This window comes from Falco biarmicus, chromosome 10 (assembly GCF_023638135.1).
Source record: "Falco biarmicus isolate bFalBia1 chromosome 10, bFalBia1.pri, whole genome shotgun sequence".
Taxonomy (NCBI): domain Eukaryota; kingdom Metazoa; phylum Chordata; class Aves; order Falconiformes; family Falconidae; genus Falco; species Falco biarmicus.
In genome coordinates, this window is record NC_079297.1 from 14,506,703 (window position 1) to 14,526,542 (window position 19,840).

Below are 19,840 nucleotides of genomic sequence, written 5' to 3' on the forward strand. Positions count from 1 at the left end.
AAATGTGCCATGAGACTGCCCATGGAGAAGGCAAGTGGCTGCTGTTGGGACACAGCCCCCAGGCAAAGATGTTGGTCAGTGATGAACTCACTTTCTGAGATCACATAGTCATGGACTTTGTGCTGCATCTGCATCATTCCCACCTCTACCATAGCTGATTCAGCATCTCCATCTCCAGCAGACAACGGCAGGACCTACTTGGGCGATGTCCTCTGGTGATGCAGGTGTTCAGGAGGCTGGAGTGTACCTTGGCCTCCCTGGCAGTCAGTGGCATCAGCCTCCAAGGTAGCAGGAATGAGATGGAAGATCAGGAGATCTCTGCTTGGTCTTCCTTCATAGTGGGGTGCGTTTTCAGATGTTATTGAAATGCTCCAGATGGCATCAAGACTTCAGAGTCAACATGAGCCAGGCAGGACCTCACTGCCCATGTGGGGTTAAGGTTCAGCAACACATACTGGGAGGGTGGCGACAGATGAAGGGAGCAATGGGAAAGGAGCTGTTTTAACTGGAAAGACTTTCTGGTGCATCCAAGCTGCTATGCAACGCTCTGCACCAGCAGCCTGCCTGGTGACGTGCTGCTGTGCTGGGTTTCTGCAGGGACATCCCCAGGCAGACGAGGGGTTGCAGCTGATGCTTTAACTCGCCTCCAAGTGCGGAAGGGCAGCAGGCGGCTCAAATTCACCCAGCTCAGCATCTGCAGCGTGGATGCCACTTGCAGTCTTGCAAAAGCCTTATAAATTTTTTAAAGCAGCCCAAAGTGCCTGCTGAGTTGGCCAATCAACTCCAGTGGATTAAGGAAATTTATTTTAAATTATTAACAGCACACAGCCAGACATGAGGCCTGTGGGGCAGAGGTGGGAAAGAAGTTCCTCTTCCTCCTTCTCTGGTGGGTGCCACCAGGGCGGCCAGCACCAGGCTGGGGATGGGCAGAGGTCTCTGCTCACACCTTGGAGGATGATCTTGTTCATGGGGTCTTCCCTTCTCCATCAGGAAACCCCAATGAGGCATCAGTGCTATATACCATGTGCTTGCATCATGGAGATGATGTCCCTTTTGGAAACTGGATGCTGGTCTACATCCAGCACCCCTGCACCTCCCTCTCCTTCCCTCTTCTTCCAGGTCCATTGGTTTCTCAAACAACCTCTTGAAGAGCTGATCTGCAGCACCAGAGGAGAGCCAGCCTCGATGCTTTTTGACTTTCCTACAACCTCTAGTAGTTTTCCCCCCACCAGCTTTAAATTTCAGGTAATACAATCACATTTGCACACTCTGGTCCCCAAAGAAATGACAATAAGCACTTTGCAGCTCCGGAGGCTGTACCCTTCGCTTCCCTATGGATGCTCTGCCTGCCAGGGCCAGGCTGTGCAGAGGTGGCCAGGGGGCTGGATTTCCTTTCCTTGGCACCTGCTCCAGAAGGACTTTGTGCCTGTTTCCACGAGATGGCATCACCGAGACTGCTACGGAGGGGAAGCATCCGTGCGACGCCTGCAGGGAGAACGGTGATGAAAAATGCCTCCGAAAGCTAAAAAGCTGCTAGAAAAAAACCACCTCTGAGTTCTCTTTTGCGAGGTCTCAGCGCACCTGGCCGTGGCAGGGCGGGACTGGAGGAGAAGTCAGTGTTTTAAAATGCATCTCACCAGCACCTGCCATGGGCCATGCAACGCCCACCAGCCTTTGCACCACACCGGCGGCTCTGCTGTCGACTTGAGCTCACCACAAGGTTTGCCACGTGCCATCTGTGGCCCAGTTCAGGGTGAAGTTGGGTTGCTTATAATTTGGGTAGAGCCCCAAGATGGGTCACCTGCACCGATGAAAGCATCACTCATGGTGTGCCTGCAAGCCCTGGGGGGTCAGGCAATGGTTTGCACACAGTGTCCCATTGATCCAGCCCCAAACCTGGCTCCACAATGAGTCTTCAGACCCAAGGTTTGGGTGGAGGCAGGTCATGGCTTCATTTGATTTTGATTTGAGATCCATGGAAATTCAGCTTATTTAATTTTCTTTTTTGAATCTCATGCTTTGAAGTGGGTCTAAATTATTATAGTATTTTTGTTGATTCTGACTACAGAGCCTGACCCAAACTTCCGAAATGGGAGATGATGCTGCTGCTCAACCCCTGTCTCTTCTTTCTGATCCTGCATATTACCCAGGGTACTAACCACACTGAAATCAGGCTGAAAATTTGGACCTGCTATGAGCCGTGAACAAGTTTGAGTCAAATCCTCTGGGTTTTTCTATTTTTCCTTTTCTGCAGTCACACTGTTAATTACCGCACCACTTAGGCATTGCTGCTAGAGCATCTTTCACAGCTCCCTTGGCATATTTCTATGGAAACGTAGCTATGGTTTTGTCAAACTTGTTTTTGCTCTTAAAATAGCTACAGAGGACCAGGTGCAGACTTTGCCCCTGCTCTTCTCTGTCCCTCACCTGCCCCCAAGGTTGTCCCCATTCCTGCTGTGCCAGTGGCTGGCTTCCACTGGGGACCAGAGAGCTGGAGGTTCCTGGACAGCATGGGAGGGAGGTTCCCACAGGAGTTCCTGTACCTGCTGCTTTTAAGGATGGAGGAAAACATGCACATGGTGATGTTTTCAAGCCCTGCTTGGAAATACCCAGGGAGGGGCACAAATCTGCTGTGCTGGCTCAAGAACAACATGCCTTCAGAGCTGGGAAATGCAGGAGGAGCTGGAAGATGAGATTAAACTATCAGTCGGAAAACAGACTTCTCCCACGGTCATGCTGTGCCTGAACGGATCCCCAGGTCCCCTTCCAATTTATAGCATGCCAAGGACATGGCACTTCTTAGGGCCCAAGTACTGCAAAGACCTTGGGCATCAAATCAGTTTCTATGGATGAAGCTGGTAGATGCTGGGGGTGTTAAGAGGAGTGAGAAGCCTCGGTAGCCTGTGCACAGGGTTTTGGGGAACATGGCTCAGTGAGCAGGTATGTGTCCATCTGCTGTCAGACCGGGATGTGGGATGGGGATGCTGTTGGGGGAGCAGGCAGCAGTGGCTTCATGCAGAGCTGTCTGTAATTCAGCTTGGTGTCAGCTCCTGGAGGCTCTGCCTGGGGGCACTTAGGGCTGCAGAGTGTCAGATGTTAATTAGGATCATTAAGAGCTCCTGCAACACGAACAGTAATGATACTTGTGCCTCAAGCTCTCCTGGGAAGGACCTTGCATGGTGCCATCCTTCGCAGAGCCTGTACAAGGCATCTGCTCCTGGCCCTTGGCCACCACGGACCTATGAGAACAGGGCTTGGGCTACCTGCTTCTCTTAAAAGCCAAGCCATGAGCCTAGAGAAGCTCAGGATGCCCCAGCACGCTGCTAACCCCACCTTCAGGGAGGAAACACCCCTTGGACGCGTCCCTGGAGCACTGTGGCAGGGTGGCAGCAGCACCCTCGCACCTCCTTCCTCCATCTCCCTGCTTTGCTGTCCCACCTCCCACTCCTCCCCCGCACTCATTGCTCCCACCTTTCTTCCCCTCGAAGCTCCTCATGATGCGTTTTGGTCAGTCCTAACCACTCGCCAACCACAACCCTTTGCACTGGGACAGCTGCCGCTGGGTGACTGGGGGGGAGGCGCACACCTCGCCCCGGGCTGCAAGTTTGCAACGGGAGCCAAGACACCATCCTGGGTGAAGGCCAGGAATTTTGGGGTTTTTTGGGAGCCCCAAGTCACATCTGGGCTCCAGCACATGGGCTTCAACTGGGGAGAAACGTTCCTGTTGTATTCTTTGGAAAGGGCTGAGGGGTCTGCTATGTGTGAGGCAAAGAAGTGTGGAGAGAAGGCAGCCTCGGCTGCTTCTCCCAGAACGATGCAGTAATATAAAGAACAAAAGTGATGCTGCTAGCCCTTCCAGGAGATAGGGGTATGCTATTGTCTTTTTTTAAATGGCCTAACTTTAAGAGGTTAACTTAAGGTGGTTTTGCATAGAAAAAATTATAATAAAAGCCCTAATAATTGATATTAGAGGATTGAGCAGGTCAAGAACAGTATCAAAACTGCTGTAAGAACAGCGTCTGCTTCAGGCTGAGGGGATCAGCCCAGACACCTGCATCGGTCAAGGGGGGAGAGCTGGGGAAAGGCTGGGTGCTGGGTGGCATCCTGAATCAGGGTGTCCAACTCTCCTCCTTCCTTCAAAATTCCACCCAGCCCTGCCTGTACCCATCCCCCCCCATCTGCTCTAAGTGGAACTACAGAAACCCCATCGACACCAGCCCCTCAATGACAGACGCACACACAGAGCTCCACACCTTTTGGGTTGGTTGGTTGGTTTTGTTTTTTTGTTTTTTGTTTGGGTTTTTTTTTTTCCACTGTGGATGTTGTACCAGTTTTATTGGTAAAATTAACATGAAGCCTCACAAACGCTGGAACATGCTTTTCCTTTTAAAGAATTTCCACTGGACCTTAATGGTGAGCATCCAGTCGTTGACATATAAACTCTTACAAGCTGATGTGCACACGTGCGCCTGGGGGAGACGGTGGCAGCGTCCTGGTGTCAGGGATGGTTTCTGCGCAATGCACTGGGAGCCCACAATTCATTTGCCAGCCTTCTGGGCCTTCTGGGCAGACTTGGTGACTTTACCAGCCCCACCACTCTTCTTCTCCACGTTCTTGATCACGCCCACGGCCACAGTCTGCCGCATGTCACGGACAGCGAAGCGGCCTGCGGGATGGAGAGCAGGGGGACGTGAGTGACACGCAGCTGCCTTGCCTGCCCTAAGGCTGAGGTCTTCTGGGTGGGTGATGGTGGGATCTACGCCCACCACTCGTGGTACCATATATCACCCCTGGCTTGGGAGCAGGTTCCTGAAGGAACAAGCCATGAGCCACCATGCCTTGCTCTGACCACCAAGCTAGCCCTGATGGTCCTCTCTGTTTAAATGACTTTAAATCACATCTGCTTTCTGCAAACTCCTGGCATTGCTAAGCTTGCAGATGTGCCACATCATCCACGGAAAGCATGGCACTTCCCTGCATTACAAGGTGACTGCTGCTGAGCAAACTTCCCTCTTTCTTCTCTTGACCAGTTGTGTTTTAGGGCAGAGAGAGGGAAGCTGAAAAATGTTTCTGCATTCAGAAACTGTCGGGGTTTAGTAACCTTGAAGGAAAGGTCCTGTTGCTCCCAGAGAGAAAACCCTGCCTTTGGAAACCCAGCTCAGCAGAAAACCCACCCCACCCCACCAGCCCTAACACATTCATGCATCAGTTTTGCACCTCCAGCACATGGGGGAGCAATAAAACTTTCCCAGCTCCCTCCCCAGTCTAACTGGTGGGAGATACTGGGAGAGGCTCAGCATGCCTGGTGTGAGCTCTACACCTGTAGAGCCTTTGTGCTCCTCTGCAGGAGACCTCCTAAGAGCCATTCCCTTACCAAGGGGTGGGTACTGGGAGAAGCTCTCCACACACATCGGCTTGCCGGGGATCATCTCCACGATGGCTGCATCCCCCGATTTCAGGGACTTGGGGTTGTCCTCCAGCTTCTTGCCAGAGCGTCGGTCAATCTTCTCCTTCAGCTCAGCAAACTTGCAGGCGATGTGTGCGGTGTGGCAGTCGATGACGGGCGAGTAGCCGGCGCTGATCTGGCCAGGGTGGTTCAGGATGATCACCTGGGGGACAGAGCAGTGTCAGGGCAAGGCTGGGAGCCGGAGGAGAGTGGCAAACCATGCACGGTGGCACCACCAGCTCTTGCTGACCTGAGATGTGAACTGTGCTGCCTCCTGCGGTGGGTCCGACTTGCTGTCCCCGCAGACATTCCCGCGGCGGATGTCCTTGACAGAGACGTTCTTCACATTGAAGCCAACATTGTCCCCAGGCAAAGCCTCACTCAGGGCCTCATGGTGCATCTCCACAGACTTCACCTCGGTGGTGATGTTCACAGGTGCAAAGGTGACCACCATGCCAGGTCGCAGGATGCCAGTCTCCACCCGGCCCACAGGGACTGTGCCAATCCCTGTGGAGACAAGGGCAGAGCAGAGCAAAATGTAACCTGCTTGGCATATTCTTGGGCCAGAGCCTGGCTGCAGCAAAAGCAAAACATCTTCAGTGGTTTTCACCAAAAATGGTATTTGCTTCTTGACTCAAACCCCCCAGCTTTTAGCAGCAAGATCAACATTAGGGTCTTCAAAAATACCACCAGTCTGTCCTTTCTACCCGATGTTTTGTAAAAAATGAGTAACACCATAATCAGAAGACCCTGAGCAACGCACATACCCTGAAAGCTCTTCCTTTGTAGCAGTGGTGGAGTTCCCTACATGGAGGACTGGGCACATCACAGCTTGTGTGCAACAGGATGCTCCAAATCCTTGACGGCCACACCATCAGCATGGGACAAGGCCCAAAAGTGACAAAGAATGAGGGTGGCTATTTAAATGAAGGGGACCTTTTATACCCTGTGTCATTATAAGACTTTGGGAAAACTCACCTTTGGAGTCAGGTAAAGAATCGTTAAGAGAAACAACCTTGAAAAGAGGTTGGCTGGACCTGTCTGCTCCTCCACATCCACCCTTCTGCCTCCCTTCCTCCCTCCCCATGGTGTCTCTGCTCTCTAAGGACCTGCCTTATGGTAAACCCAAATCTCTTTGTCCCAGCTGAGCTAGGGGAGGACACAGACCTGCTCATGACCTTTCATCTCCATTGCAAACAGAAGACCGCATTAAAAAGCCTGCTAAAACCTATGTTCAATCCCCACCTGGTTTCTGCAGTGCATGTGTCCTTGGAAAAGTGTGGAAAAGGGCTAGAAATGGCTGTGCCTGCCTGATCCAGCAGCCCAGGAGTCAGCAGGGCTGCCTGCTGCTGCCAGCAGGTCAGAGAGCTCACAGGGTATTTATAGCTCAGAAAAGCGTCCCCATCACCACTCCAGAGGGAAGGGGAGACGAGCTGGCCGCTGCACTCCCTACATGGCTGGTGCCATGGGCCAGCTCAGCAGACAGAGGTGCCGATGATGGACACCAGCATTTGGGAAGCATAGGCAGACCGCGGCCAAGGTGCCGCACACCAGCCTCATCAGTGGCCCCGCCACTGGTCTTGTCCCTCATCTGAGTCCCAGCATGGCTTTTGCTGCCTCTGACTTGCCTTGCTAGCCATGGCCTCTGGGACAACTGAATCTGCAGCCATTCTGGCACTGCACGTTCCCTGGGGAGAGCTCATAAACCTGCTGCTCCTCTCCATTCCCTGGACACCTTTGGGCACATCTACCACCACCCCAGACAGCCCAATCTCTAATGGGGTCTTTGCCCTGGAGCTGCCACCCTCCTCCCCAGCATTATCTCAAGTTTGAAGAATTCAATCCCTCCAGTTTCCCAGTGTCTGGAAATGTCATTCCCAAACTCCCACGGAATGAAGACTCCAGTTAAAGCAGAAGGAAGAGGGATATGCTCACCTCCAATCTTGTAGACATCCTGGAGGGGCAGGCGCAGGGGTTTATCTGTGGGGCGAGTTGGGGGCAGGATGGTGTCCAGGGCCTCCAAGAGGGACACCCCGCTGGCGTTGCCTTCCTTGCGCTCCACCTTCCAGCCTTTGAACCAAGGCATCTGGAAACACAGCAGCAACAACATAGAATCATGGAACGGTTCGGGTTGGAAGGGACCTTAAAGACCATCTCATTCCAACCCCCATGTGATGGGCAGGGACACCTCCCACTAGACAAGGTTGCTCCAAGCCCCATCCAGCCTGGCCTTGAACACTTCCAACATGCACCAAGTGTGCCTGTCCTCAGCTTCCAGAGGTGACCCCAGAGAGACGTCCCACCAGGACAGCCTTCATGGAGTCAGTCCAGCTATGTCCTGGCTTTACCTGGGGACTTCTTTCCACTTCACCATCCCTGCAGGCTTATCTGCACCCCTTTACTTGATCTCCCCCCGCCTCTCTTCTAGAAACATGAAAAACATCCATTAACAGTAGAAAAAGGATGGAAGTGGTTAAAGCCAGCAAATTCACAGCCCATTTCCAACACCAACAAACGGGCGCTGTGCCAGGCCTGGATCCTGCCTTCCAACCATGCCTCCAGCACAGGGACCACAGGGTCTCCAGCCAAATCCCAGCTAAAGCACTCAACCTTCAGTCCTGGGAACCAAGTTTCTTCAAAGTGAGCCCCAGAAAGACACTTCTCTCTGCTCGCTCCTTCTGTCATCCCTCCAGGGTTTGAATTTTAAACCCTGGCTTGGAAGGATGCTCGAAACCCAGCGCTTGCACTAGGGCTGCTGAGAGGCAGGATTGTTTTTCACAGATGCTCTCTGCTCCTGCCCTAAATTGGACCTTTGAAGCTAAAATTGGCCAGAAAAGAGGCAGAGAGGTATGGAAACGTGCTCAGCAGAGGCCATGCTTTGATGCAGGGAAAAGCAGTGCTTTCTTGGGGTGATGCTGCACATTTGGAACCTGTAGCAATGCCTGGGGCTTGCTGGCAAGAAAAATTCAGTCCCGGGTCTGAAACAACCCTGATACAACAAAGAGAGATCAGAGCCTGAGAGGTCATTCCCCCTTCCTCTGCACAGAGAGGTTCAGACAATGTTTTCCTACTCAGATGTAAAATGCTGCCCACGTGCCCCAGCTCCATCACGCACGTTATGGATGTGGCTTCTCTCTTAAGCACCAACAGCAGTGGCATAGTGCAGTGGGCATGGGGCTGGGGGGGAAATGGGACCCCCAAAGCACCCCTGGCTTCACAGCCATCTCTGGAGGACACAGCTATGCCAAGGCTGGTTTCCTACCCCACAGTCTGTGCCTCTTTTGGGAAGGAGCAAGGGAAAGAGCTCAGTCCAGCCAGGGGATTCAGCCTGTATCAAACATGCTCAGGTCAGCCCCCTTCAGAAGGTCACATCTGACATCAATTGTCTTCCTTGGTGACAGTGGCAGGAGAAGCCTGGGGACACTTTTGCAGAGGGATCCTTCCCAGGGCACTGCAGCTATCAGCCAGTCCCAGCACCACGCTAACAGCTTGGTGAAATGATAAATCCATCCAGCTGGTGACGGGGCCGCATGTGATGTGCAGGATGACTCAGACCTTCCCTCCAGCCTGCTGTCGCATGGCCCAAAACGCCGCGCAGGTGCCCATGGGAGCAGCTGCCCCCGGCAGCCAGCTGCCTGAAGGCTCTGCTCTTGAGGGTGACGGCCACCACGTGCCCTGCAGCACTGGCGCCTCTGTCCCTGCACGGCTTGGGGACATGGGAAAATGGCAACCTCTGCCCGTGATGCCTGGCTGTCCGAGCCATGCTTGTTCCTTTTGATGCTTTATGCAGGAAACTTCTGACATCCCAAGAATCATGTAAAAGATGTGCTTTGACACCTTCTCGAGCAAATCCACCTCAGCATGGCCCCAGGGTGAGAAGCATCTGCAAAACCTGGTTTGTGCTGCCTCCTAAGGCCACCCAAGTAAAACCTCTTATGTATTCCTCAAATCTGCTTCCCAAAGAGCAATTGCTATTCCACCACTCCTATGGCAAAAGCAGGATTGGACCAAACGGCACAGCCAGAGTAAACTGAAGGCTCAAGTCCCCATAAATAACAGCTGAGCTCCAACTCTTCTGCACCCCAAGTGCATTTTACAGAACAGTTGCCCTTCTCTGACTTTACCCAGCCTGTGAGCATCCCAACTCAGCCACCGCACACACCCCAACGCTGAGGCTGCAGCCCCAGGCCCCCACACTCCCTTGCACCGCAGGCTGGGTGCACTTGAGTTGCAGCATCCCACGGGGTGAAAGTCTCCCAAACCACATTGAATGGCCCAGTTCTGCTGGATGGCTTCACATAAACCCCCATTTGCCAAAAAGCTCTCAAACATCAAACTTTGATGCAAGAGTGCAGCCCAGCCATCATTTTTTGCAGCTGGCCATGGGCTGCTGTGCAACAGGGACATGGGCTGGACTCTCCCACGCAGAGCTGGCTCCAGCCTGGTGTACCACCGCACCTCCCCTCGCCCAGAGGTGACAGGAGCTGTAGGGATGTCACAGCTTTTAACCCCCACTTTCTGATAAGTCCCCTCACAGACAGACAAGTCACTTGACTGTCTTAGGCTTTAGTGAAACCCCACCAGAAAGTATGAGTGAAAAAAAAAGAGCTCTTTCAGGTGAGGAACGAGAAGAGAGGTATCTGCACCAGCTTCCTGCTCGAGCGTCCCTAGATGTGGTGCAGCATGGGGAGGAGAAATCTGTTCCAAGCCAGTGTCCTGGCAAAGGCAGGATGGGAACCTCCTGGGGACCACAGCATGGGGAGGACCCTGCACCCTCTCTGGCAAAGCTCATGCTGATCCAGACCTCTGGCCAGGCTCTCTTCCCAATTCCTGAGCTCAGGCAGCTCTTGGGAACCCACCCTGAGGCCAGCTGCCTCCTTACGGCAGAGAGGCAAGTTTTGGCCACTGCCTTCCCTTGGGCAGCACATTGCATTGAGAACATGCTCTGAGACCCATCCGGAGGAAGGGGGCCAGCGAGCCCCATCCTGCTCTGTGCCTCCCCTTTGCAGCCTATTAATAGGAGAATTGTTTGGGATCATCTTCCCGGCCCAGCAGCTGCTGACATTTGGAGCCTGTCTGATTTGAGGCACCCAGGAACTATGCGGCTGGGTTTGGCATGGCCGCAACTGACCTTTATCCCAGCTCTGCTCCGCAGGGGACAGGAACCTCCCAAGCACCCCAAAAATTCCTCCCTCCCAAGTCAGACCCAAGGGAGTTGCCTTTCCCGTGCAAAGGCTGTGAGCTGCGTTTCATGACTGTGTGAACTTGCATTGCAGCACCCCTCTAGCTCAGGCTTGTGATCCCTGCCCTCCCTCACTTGCTGCTATACTCGTACATTGCCTCCCTCGATATAGAGCCCTGACCCGTAATCCACGGGTGAAGTCCTAACGTCCCCTTAGGCATTACGTTTCCCATTGGTTTCACAAGAGGTTGCTGAGGGGTTCTGGTCTGAGCGCCTTGCTCAAGGTTGCCCAGAAGCCAGCAGAAGGGCAGGGACCTTCCTCTGGCCAGAACTTTCCAGCCCATCATTTCTTTAGAAGACTAAAGCTGGGGTAGCTTTTTCCCCCAAAAAAAAGTGTTGGAATAAATGTTATCGGCAGCATGTCTGCTGAGAAGCCTCCATCCTTCCTCAAGCTCTTCTTTCTCCCCATATGAAATAATGGCGTGGGCCCACCCAGAGCACCCTGCCTTTGTATCCCCGCCACCACCAAGGCATGGAGGGAGAGGCACCGTAAAAATCAACTGGACAAGGAGCAGCCCCAAATGGATGCTCTAGGAAACCATGGTTTTGGCCAGAGAAACCTGGTGCCTCCACGAGAAAAAGTCACCTTAAGAAGTGAGATCCCAGCACTGAAACTGGAGGTTTGGCTGCCACAGCGGCATACAGCACCACTGGGAAAGGGCACCTGATGCCCAGCACAGGGGGACCTGGCTGCGTGGTGAGCACTGTTCCGAGCCTGTCACCAGACTGTGTTGTTTCCCCCAGAAAACAATGCCCTAAACCCACACATGATGCTCCTGCTGAGAGTGACAATTGCTGTGGAAGGCTCTAACGTCACCATGGGACTGACGATGCGAAACCTTCAAATCACATCCCAGAAGCAAAGCCACACAGATCATCCTCTGGAGATGCTCAAGGTTAGCTGCCGGGATATCTGGCTACGGTACAGCGACCAGCGTGCCCACGAACAGTGCGCCCATTCATCCCGGCTCAGCGCACTCTGAGCTACGTGACAAACACATCTATGCTGGCAACACGGGCCATTACACGCAACGGGCGCACAAAACGTGTCTGCGGTTTTCAGAGCACGGAGGTCAGCTTCAGCCTGAATCGGGACAGCTGGGGTGGGGGGGAAGTCTCACACAGCACACACTTACATTGGGAGAGGGCTCCAGCATGTTGTCTCCATGCCAGCCCGAGATGGGCACGAAGGGAACTGTGGCTGGGTTGTAGCCGATCTTCTTGATGTAGGCGCTGACCTCCTTGACGATCTCATCATAGCGTTTCTCGCTGTATGGGGGCTCTGTGGAATCCATCTTGTTGATGCCCACAATAAGCTGCTTCACCCCCAGGGTGTAAGCCAGCAGGGCGTGCTCACGGGTCTGCCCGTTCTTGGAGATGCCGGCTTCAAATTCACCGACACCGGCGGCAACAATCAGGACGGCGCAGTCAGCCTGGGAGGAGAGAGCTAATGAATTGCTCCTGCCCCCAGAGACCATTGCTCCTGGTGACACCCCTAAGAGCTCTGAGTAAGCCCCAGATGAGCTCTACTCATGGCTTGGGCAGGGTCCCTGCCAGCTGCTACCCATAATCCTTCCGATCTACCTCAAAACTGACCTAACTGTGTTATTTCAGACTTGCCAAATGCGCATGGCTTTGCAACATGGGTTGGAAACCAGGGTGGGTCCCTCCAGTTGATGACCCTAAGCAGGACCTCATCTTGATCACCCAGGGCTGCACAGACGAGACCTTATCTGAAGCCCTACTGAAGTCTTGCAAATAATCTGCCTGGGTGACGAGTGAGACTCCAGCCATGGAAACTGCTCCCCAGATTCCCTCTGTTTTGACAGATTCTGGTTTTGACAGAAAGCCATGCCCAGCCCAACTGGCATCACAATGGGGACCTCGCTAGACACGCAGCGAGGCTTATCCAGCACCCACAGCCCACGGGGAGATGCAGGCGTGTCCTGCAGTGCAACGAGGGGAAACCACTCTACACTGGAAGGTGGAGTTTGGCAATGGGATGTGGTTTATGGGACAGCTCTTTCAAGGAAAGGGAAGGAGAAAAGATCCATGGAGTCTCCTTGAGTCAATAACTCCTAATGGATTGTTTAAAGTTTCTTGTATAACTCAGCGGGCCAAGGCTAAAATAATGTGGAAATCTCCTCACACAGAGGCCTGTAGCTCACAGCATCCCACCTCCCAGAGAGGCCACATTCATCCTCACCTCCTCCACGTAGGGCAAATGGGGTGGAGAAACAATGTTTTTGTGCTCAAGGAGGCCCTTTCTCCTAGATGCCCAGGGAGGTGCAGGACCACTGTGGCATGCTGGGTCTGCTGCTGCTACCCAGCCTCTTGCGTGGACCCTACCCAACATTCTTTGATGTCTGCTGCCTCAGCTACCAACCTCCAAAAGGATTCCAACAGCATCTACACGACCCTGGTCTTGTCAGCAAGTCTCAGCTTCCAACTTCCAGCAGCTCCCCACCCCCGGCCACCATTTCTTACCTGGGAAGTCCCGGTGATCATGTTCTTGATGAAGTCCCTGTGGCCAGGTGCGTCAATGATGGTGATGTAGTACTTGGTGGTCTCAAACTTCCACAGCGAGATGTCAATGGTGATGCCACGCTCACGCTCGGCCTTCAGCTTGTCCAGCACCCAGGCGTATTTGAAGGACCCCTTCCCCATCTGGCCAACACAAAGGCAAGAGCCAGTGAGAAACCCGCCACAGCGCTGGTGCTGGCAACCCACCCTCTAGTCACATCCCAAGCTCACGTAGGCAGAGGGTCACATTGGAATCATTGAAGACAAAATTCCCTAAATTCAATGGCAGGCGTGATATATTTACTAATAAATACAGGTGAAAGGAGATACTGCTCTCAACACATTCCTCGACAGGATGGAGGAGAGGCTGGAAGAAGAACCATGAAGTGAATTTGTGAGCGGGGCTGGACGGGCAGGAGCTGGAACAAGTGACCCATGAGGTCTCCATGAAACGCCATGGTCCTGCAGTGTTGCTGGGAAATCATACTGCTTTAGAACTATAGAGCAATGCTGGAAAGCTTCTTCTTGTTGCATTTTAATCTGTTAACTGAGCCTGTGAGACAGCTGATTATGGGAAAGGGCATCGCTGCTTGAGTAAGCCCATAACTGGCAGGGGTATAGGATGGGAATGGGTTAAAAGCAAATGAAATGTGAGCTGGTTGCTATGAGCAGAAGAGAAACGTGATTGATTTTTGCCACAGTGTGTGCAAATTCACACGAGAAGCTACTGTGAGCTGCAGCCAGACCAACTGTTGTTGCCAAATGGCCAAAATCTCAGCCAACATTGTAATGCATAAAATTGTGCTGGGTGAGATTAGCTACAGCAAATCTCTGTTCTGCAATAAAGCACATTCCTTGATAAAACCACAGTGTCACTTCTGAACCGCTTTCTCTTTTGGATCAGTGTCCTTGGACATCATGACAGCAGGGAGAGCTGGACTTCCCCACCCCCAGCAGCACAGTGGTGGTGCTCCCAGTCTGAGCTGGGTCCTGCCAACATGGAGATGGGGCAGGACAAGACCACCCCTTGCTGACCACACTGTATGCTGGGGCAGCCTGGGGAGCCTGGCTGAAGAAAAGGGTTAATGGCCATCGATCATCAGCTCTTGGCCTCAGACACAAGGGTTTTTTTTAAGACAGAAAATAGAATTTAGGTCATTTGTGGATGATTTCATGGGCTCCTATCCCTGTGCAAGGACAGAGCTGCAATCCCCACTCCCATCCCTCCATTGCAGTGTCCTCTGTGACCGCAGTTTCTTCTGGAATATCAATGCATAGAATTCATTCTGGCCAATTATAAATCACTGGTCCAGAGGGATGCGCTTCCTGATTGCGGGCAGCGAACGCTTCAGTGCTGATCCTCACCAAGGCAGCTAACAGCACCGCATCTAAAACTGTCCTGCCCACACCGTGCCTGGGTCCTGCGCTCCAGACCCGAGCCCAGCCAGCACAAGGAATTAATGACACCGGCCCCTTTACGTAACAGCCGAGCACCGCGATGACTTTGCAGCTTGCTCTGGAGGATTACCAACAAAATCCTAAAGCCAGGAGCAAGCCTCTCCCTCCTCAGAGGGGACGCCGGGTCAAGAGGGTGATGCCCCATCTCTGCGGGGCAGCTGTGAGCTCTCGTGCCTGCAGGAAGGGCAGTCAGGGGGTGGAAAAATCCAGAATCAGATCCCCACTCCTAGGCATCCTCCTGGCATCAGCATCAGGCTTGGTGAGGGGGCAGAGCAGGAGCTAAGGGGTTAGCCCTTGTCAGCACGCACACTGGACCCCTCTCTTGCCAGGGGAAAAGGGAGGGGGCCGTAAGAGGGTGCACATTTACTGCTGGAAATGGTGGAGACACACCGAGGAGCGAGGAACGGTGCATTTTGTGCAATGCATGAATAACGGGGAGTTCTCAGGCAGGAGCTCAGTCAGCACATCCCACAGCCTCTCACCTATCAGCAGCCTATCCCTTCACTTCTGGATGGGGAAACTGAGGCATGGAGCAGACCCCTGGCTCTCCCATGGGAGCCGAGTGGGAAACAACACCTTATCGCAGGCAACCATGTCCCTGCACACAAACAGCCGGACGTCTCGTGTGACCCCCCCAGAACCCGCCATCATACGTAACTTGAAGACAAACGAGATCCTTTATTTAGCAAACAGTTTCCCTCCTTTCACGGGGTATATTCAGTTACCCAGAGCTGTTGTTGAAGAAAACCAGGGTATTATCTAGCTTTGCACAATACCTTCCCTGTTCGGTGCCAGAAACAGCCTGATTTTCCTTCATTGAACCCCAGCAGAGGGACAGCTTTATGTGGAGACCACGAATAATGATTTTTTAAATTTTTTTTTTCTTTTTAACAGAACAGCTCTTCTTTTGGAGATACTGTTACCTCTGCCCTTGAGGCAAATGAAAAAGAGAAAAATCCTTGCTCTTTTCTCTTAAAAAAAAAAAAAAATTACTTTTTTTTTTGTTGGCTTTTTGGGTGCACGCAGGCCTCCATTTCCTATGAATGCCACCTAATGGAAGAAAACCCTTCCCCAGCCCTGCATCAGAAAATGGAGTCTGTAAGCTCAGTCAATAGGCTATTAATAGCAGCTTCCAGTCCCCGCATATTCTGGCAAGTCAGTGAAAGTGTCTCTTCAATTAAAATAGCCACAATCACATCTACAATAACCTAATCACACCACATCTGATCTACAGGTAAAGGGGCAAAATACATGGAGGGATATCAGCAATCATTTTAAAACACAGGGGAGAAAGATCATTTTGTATGGAGGAGGAAGCTCTGCTTACAGGCTGGAAAAAGGGGCTGACAGGGAGGTAGGAAAATGGGTGGTTTAGCTCAGATGCTATCAGCAAATTAAAAGTGTTAAGACGGACAGACGGTAAAATTTCTAATCAAGAGTGGCAGCTCTGTAAACCTTCCCCCCCCCCCCCCCTTGAGATATGAGATCTTGTCCAGAAAAGGAGAAAAAAATACTTTTTTAAAAAATTTAAAAAATAATTGAGGGATATCTGCATTAAAGCATTAAAGATTCCTGGAAGGATGACGACAAGCCATCTTCCGCAAACCAGCTCTGCCCTATCAATAACACAGCCAGGCTTTTCCTGGCTCACCCACCTCTCTAGAATTTACCATCATTAATTTCTGCGATCTTCAATTCACGTTTTCCTTCTCAAGACTATTTCTTCCTCTTTCATCTCTGTGTTTGCCACATTATAGGTATTGGGTGGTGCTTTACTGTGTGACAGCCTGCTAAATGCACGCACCATTAAATTGTATAAATTCTTCCATGATAAGAGTTAAACAAAAGAATTTAATTTAAATGCTCGTGCTTCATACAATCTTTTCTGTATTAAAGGCTACCAATCAAGCTACATATCACACCACCTGCCTGAGAAAACGGGAACGGAGTTTTTAACAAACTGTATCAAATGAGTGGTCCAGCTGATGCTGCAACCTAGCAGGCACTGGAAGTAGATGCTTCAGAGTGAAATTCAGAGAGCCTTGCACTAGGCAGTGAGGGATTACCAGGTTTTCCTCCTCATGCATAATATTTTAGAAGGAATTTATAAATAAGGAATTTCATTCCCTGAAGCACCACAGCTTGTGGTTTTCCAGAATCCTGGCCATTACCACCGGTTCTCTAACCCATCTCGCAGACCTCACCATGCCCCTGCCCTCATTAACCGCCTGCAGCAGGGAGTCCCCCAGCTCCAGAGAAGAGGGTGGCGAGCGCCCAAATGGCCTATTTTCCCAAGGCCAGAGAAGTCGGGAAGACCCAGGGGTGCAGAGGGGAAAAAAATAGATGGGAACAAAGGGAGAAAGAGAAGGTATGAGAAGGGCAGTGCCAGGAAAAGGGGAATATTGCCCACGGGACACTCATGGGGCATCAGTGTGGAGCATCCCTGCAGGTGGGAGTGTGGGGCTGGGGGCACGCTGAGGGACGGGCTCCTCACCTCAGCAGCCTCCTTCTCAAATTTCTCAATGGTCCTTTTGTCAATGCCCCCGCATTTGTAGATGAGGTGCCCGGTGGTGGTGGATTTCCCAGAGTCCACATGCCCAATGACGACGATGTTGATATGCGTCTTCTCCTTCCCCATGCTGGTGGGCTACGCGGGGCTGGCCGGGGCAGGCGGTGGCGGGGAGGGCAGTGGCAACGCAGCTGCGTTTTTGGGGAGGCTGCAGGGGAAGAGGTGAGCACGTCAAAAAAGCCCCCGTGACAGCACCCTCCCAGCCCATCAAGGATGGCTCTCCTCCCCTTGCCCCACCTTCCCGCTGGACCACGCGCCCCATCGCGGCTGGGGGTGCCCAGCCTCGTCTGGCAGCTCTGCCCGCGCTGGGACGGAGCCAGCCCACCCCGAAGGAGGCCAGCCGGGCTATTTCTGGCTGCCATGTACAGCCTCCAAGTCTCAGCAAGATGCCACAGTTTTCGGCATCTCGCCCTCCACCATCCTCCTGGAGACCCCCAGTTCCCAGGGCTACGTCATCGGTGCCTTGAAGGTGCCCTTCCTCCCTGGAAAAAAACCTTCCTCCAGCTCAGGGCTGCTACTGCTGCCTTCTCGGTCTTTCCAAACCCAACGGCATCTCCTCCATGTTGTGGGTGCCCTGGGAGGAGCTGTGGGTGCCCGTCAGTGCAGGGTGCCCTCGCCGCTCCCCAGCCGTGCATGGTTCGGGTGACAACATGGTGTCCGCAAAATGGGACAGACAAAAATAGCCCTCGCCCGCTCCCTGCGGAGGGCTGCTAACGGCAGGGCTGCCCGGAGCTCGGTGGCACGGGCTGGGGGCTGGGGGGGCTATTATATTTTGCTGCCATGAACCTGGATGGAACAGAGGGAGGAGGCTAAAAAAACACAAATCGATTTATCCGGGGAAGCTGTTCTGGCATCTCCCAGCGTTACCATGGCTCTGCGGCTGCTACACAAACCCAGCACAATTAGGAGCTTTAATTTGACGTCTAATAAAATCCAATTTTATGAATCTGCCCATAAAAGCAAAGGAGGTCAGGAGGAGTTTGCTGCTCTAACAGTGATTCAGTCATGCGGGAAATAATATCCGCTGCCAGAAGCCCCCCTGGGCAGCAAAAGCCCCGGTGCCCCCTCCCTCTCCTGCAGCACCCCCCTCCCCTGCCCTGCTGCCCCCTCCCCCTCCTGCAGCCCCCACCCGGCTCTGGCCGTTTTGCACCGCAGCGATGCCCGGTGCCCCGCGGCGCCCACCCCCGGGCGGGGACCCCTGCCCGGGCGCACCCCAGCACCCAGGCTGGCAGGTGCGGGGTCGCTTTGCGAATCGCGGATTTATTTTATCTTTTTACTCCCCCCCACACACAAGGGGCTAAAGGCTGGGGGGGGGGGGGGCGGTATTTCCCACCTGCGGGAAGCGGCACCTGCGGGATGAAGGAACGGCCCAGCTCCATCCTCCCCCTCGCCGGGGGTCCCCCCGCCCCGGGGCCGGCAGCACCCCATGCACGCACAGCGCGGGGGGGGCGCTGACCCCCCGCAGGACCCCCCCCAGCCCGGTGCCCCCCGCCCCGTTGTGGAGCGGCCCCATCCCGGCCGGGGGGCCCGGAGCTCTTACCGGAGCGGCGGTCGGGGCGGCAGAGGCTGCCAGCTTGGGCTCCGGCGGCTTTATCTCCCCGGGAGGGGCCCACCTATTGACGGCGGCAGCGCAATGCAGCGGCCCCCCCGCACTACGGCAATGCGGTACCGGGCGGGGGAGGAGGAGGCGCCGGGGGGAGGAGGAGGAGGAGAAGAAGGAGGAGGAGGGAGGGAGCGAGCGAGCGGGGCGGGGGGGATGTTGAAGAGACGGGGAACGGGGCTGGGAGGAAGGGAAGGTGGAGGGATGGAGAGATGGAGGGGGGGGAGATGGAGGGGGGGGAAGGTGGAAGGATGGGAGATAAAGGGATGGGAGGAAGATGGAGGGATGGGGAGAACAGAGGGATGGGAGAAACGGAGGAGGGGGGGGAACGGAGGGGGGGAAGATGGAGGGGGAGAAGGTGGAAGGATGGGAGATAAAGGGATGGGAGGAAGATGGAGGGATGGGGAGAACAGAGGGATGGGAGAAACGGAGGGGGGGAACGGAGGGGGGAAAGATGGAGGGGTAGGAAGGTGGAAGGCTGAAAGACTGTTTGGAGAGAGACATCAGGATGGAAGATAGAGGGATGGGAGGAAGGTGAAAGGATAAAAGATGGAGAGAGGAGAAATGGAAGATGAAGGTGTGGGGGGGAGATGGAGGGATGGGGGAGATGGAGAGGAAGGGCTTTTTGGAAGACAGGGGAAAGGATGGCAGGGCTGGTCCAGGGACAGTGGTGCAGATGGAGGCCAAGTGGGGCTCAGACCCCCTGTGGCAGCCTGGGGATGGAGGGACAGGACTGGAACTGGAGGGGGGGGGCAGGGCCAGCCAGGGCCACAGCCTTATACCACAGCTCCTGCCTGTGCCCAGTCTGACCGGTGGTGCAGAAGGGCTGTTTTCCCACAGGTGCTGGGAGAAGAGGGATCCCTGCAGGGTACATGGGGCAAACACATACCAGGGCAGAGCCCCACAGGCACTGACCCACATTTCTGCCTCGGTGGAAATGCCTTAGCCCGGAAGCAAACAGCAAATTAAGGGACAAATAGAGCAAAACAGATTTCTGCACCT

The 19,840-nt window shown here is 53.7% G+C and overlaps 1 protein-coding gene across 1 annotated transcript; it reads right to left on the reverse strand.

The window, feature by feature from the left end:
• Positions 1-4,318: 4,318 nt before the first annotated feature.
• On the reverse strand, positions 4,319-18,933 carry EEF1A2 (eukaryotic translation elongation factor 1 alpha 2). Its single transcript, XM_056354887.1, has 8 exons — positions 18,779-18,933; positions 17,164-17,386; positions 13,176-13,355; positions 11,825-12,121; positions 7,382-7,532; positions 5,697-5,953; positions 5,375-5,609; positions 4,319-4,666 (listed from the first exon to the last, which is right to left on the reverse strand). Exons 2-8 carry the CDS (start codon positions 17,305-17,307, stop codon positions 4,539-4,541), a joined length of 1,392 nt encoding a protein of 463 aa, XP_056210862.1. The 5' UTR covers positions 17,308-17,386; positions 18,779-18,933; the 3' UTR covers positions 4,319-4,538.
• Between the last annotated feature and the right edge of the window lie 907 nt (positions 18,934-19,840).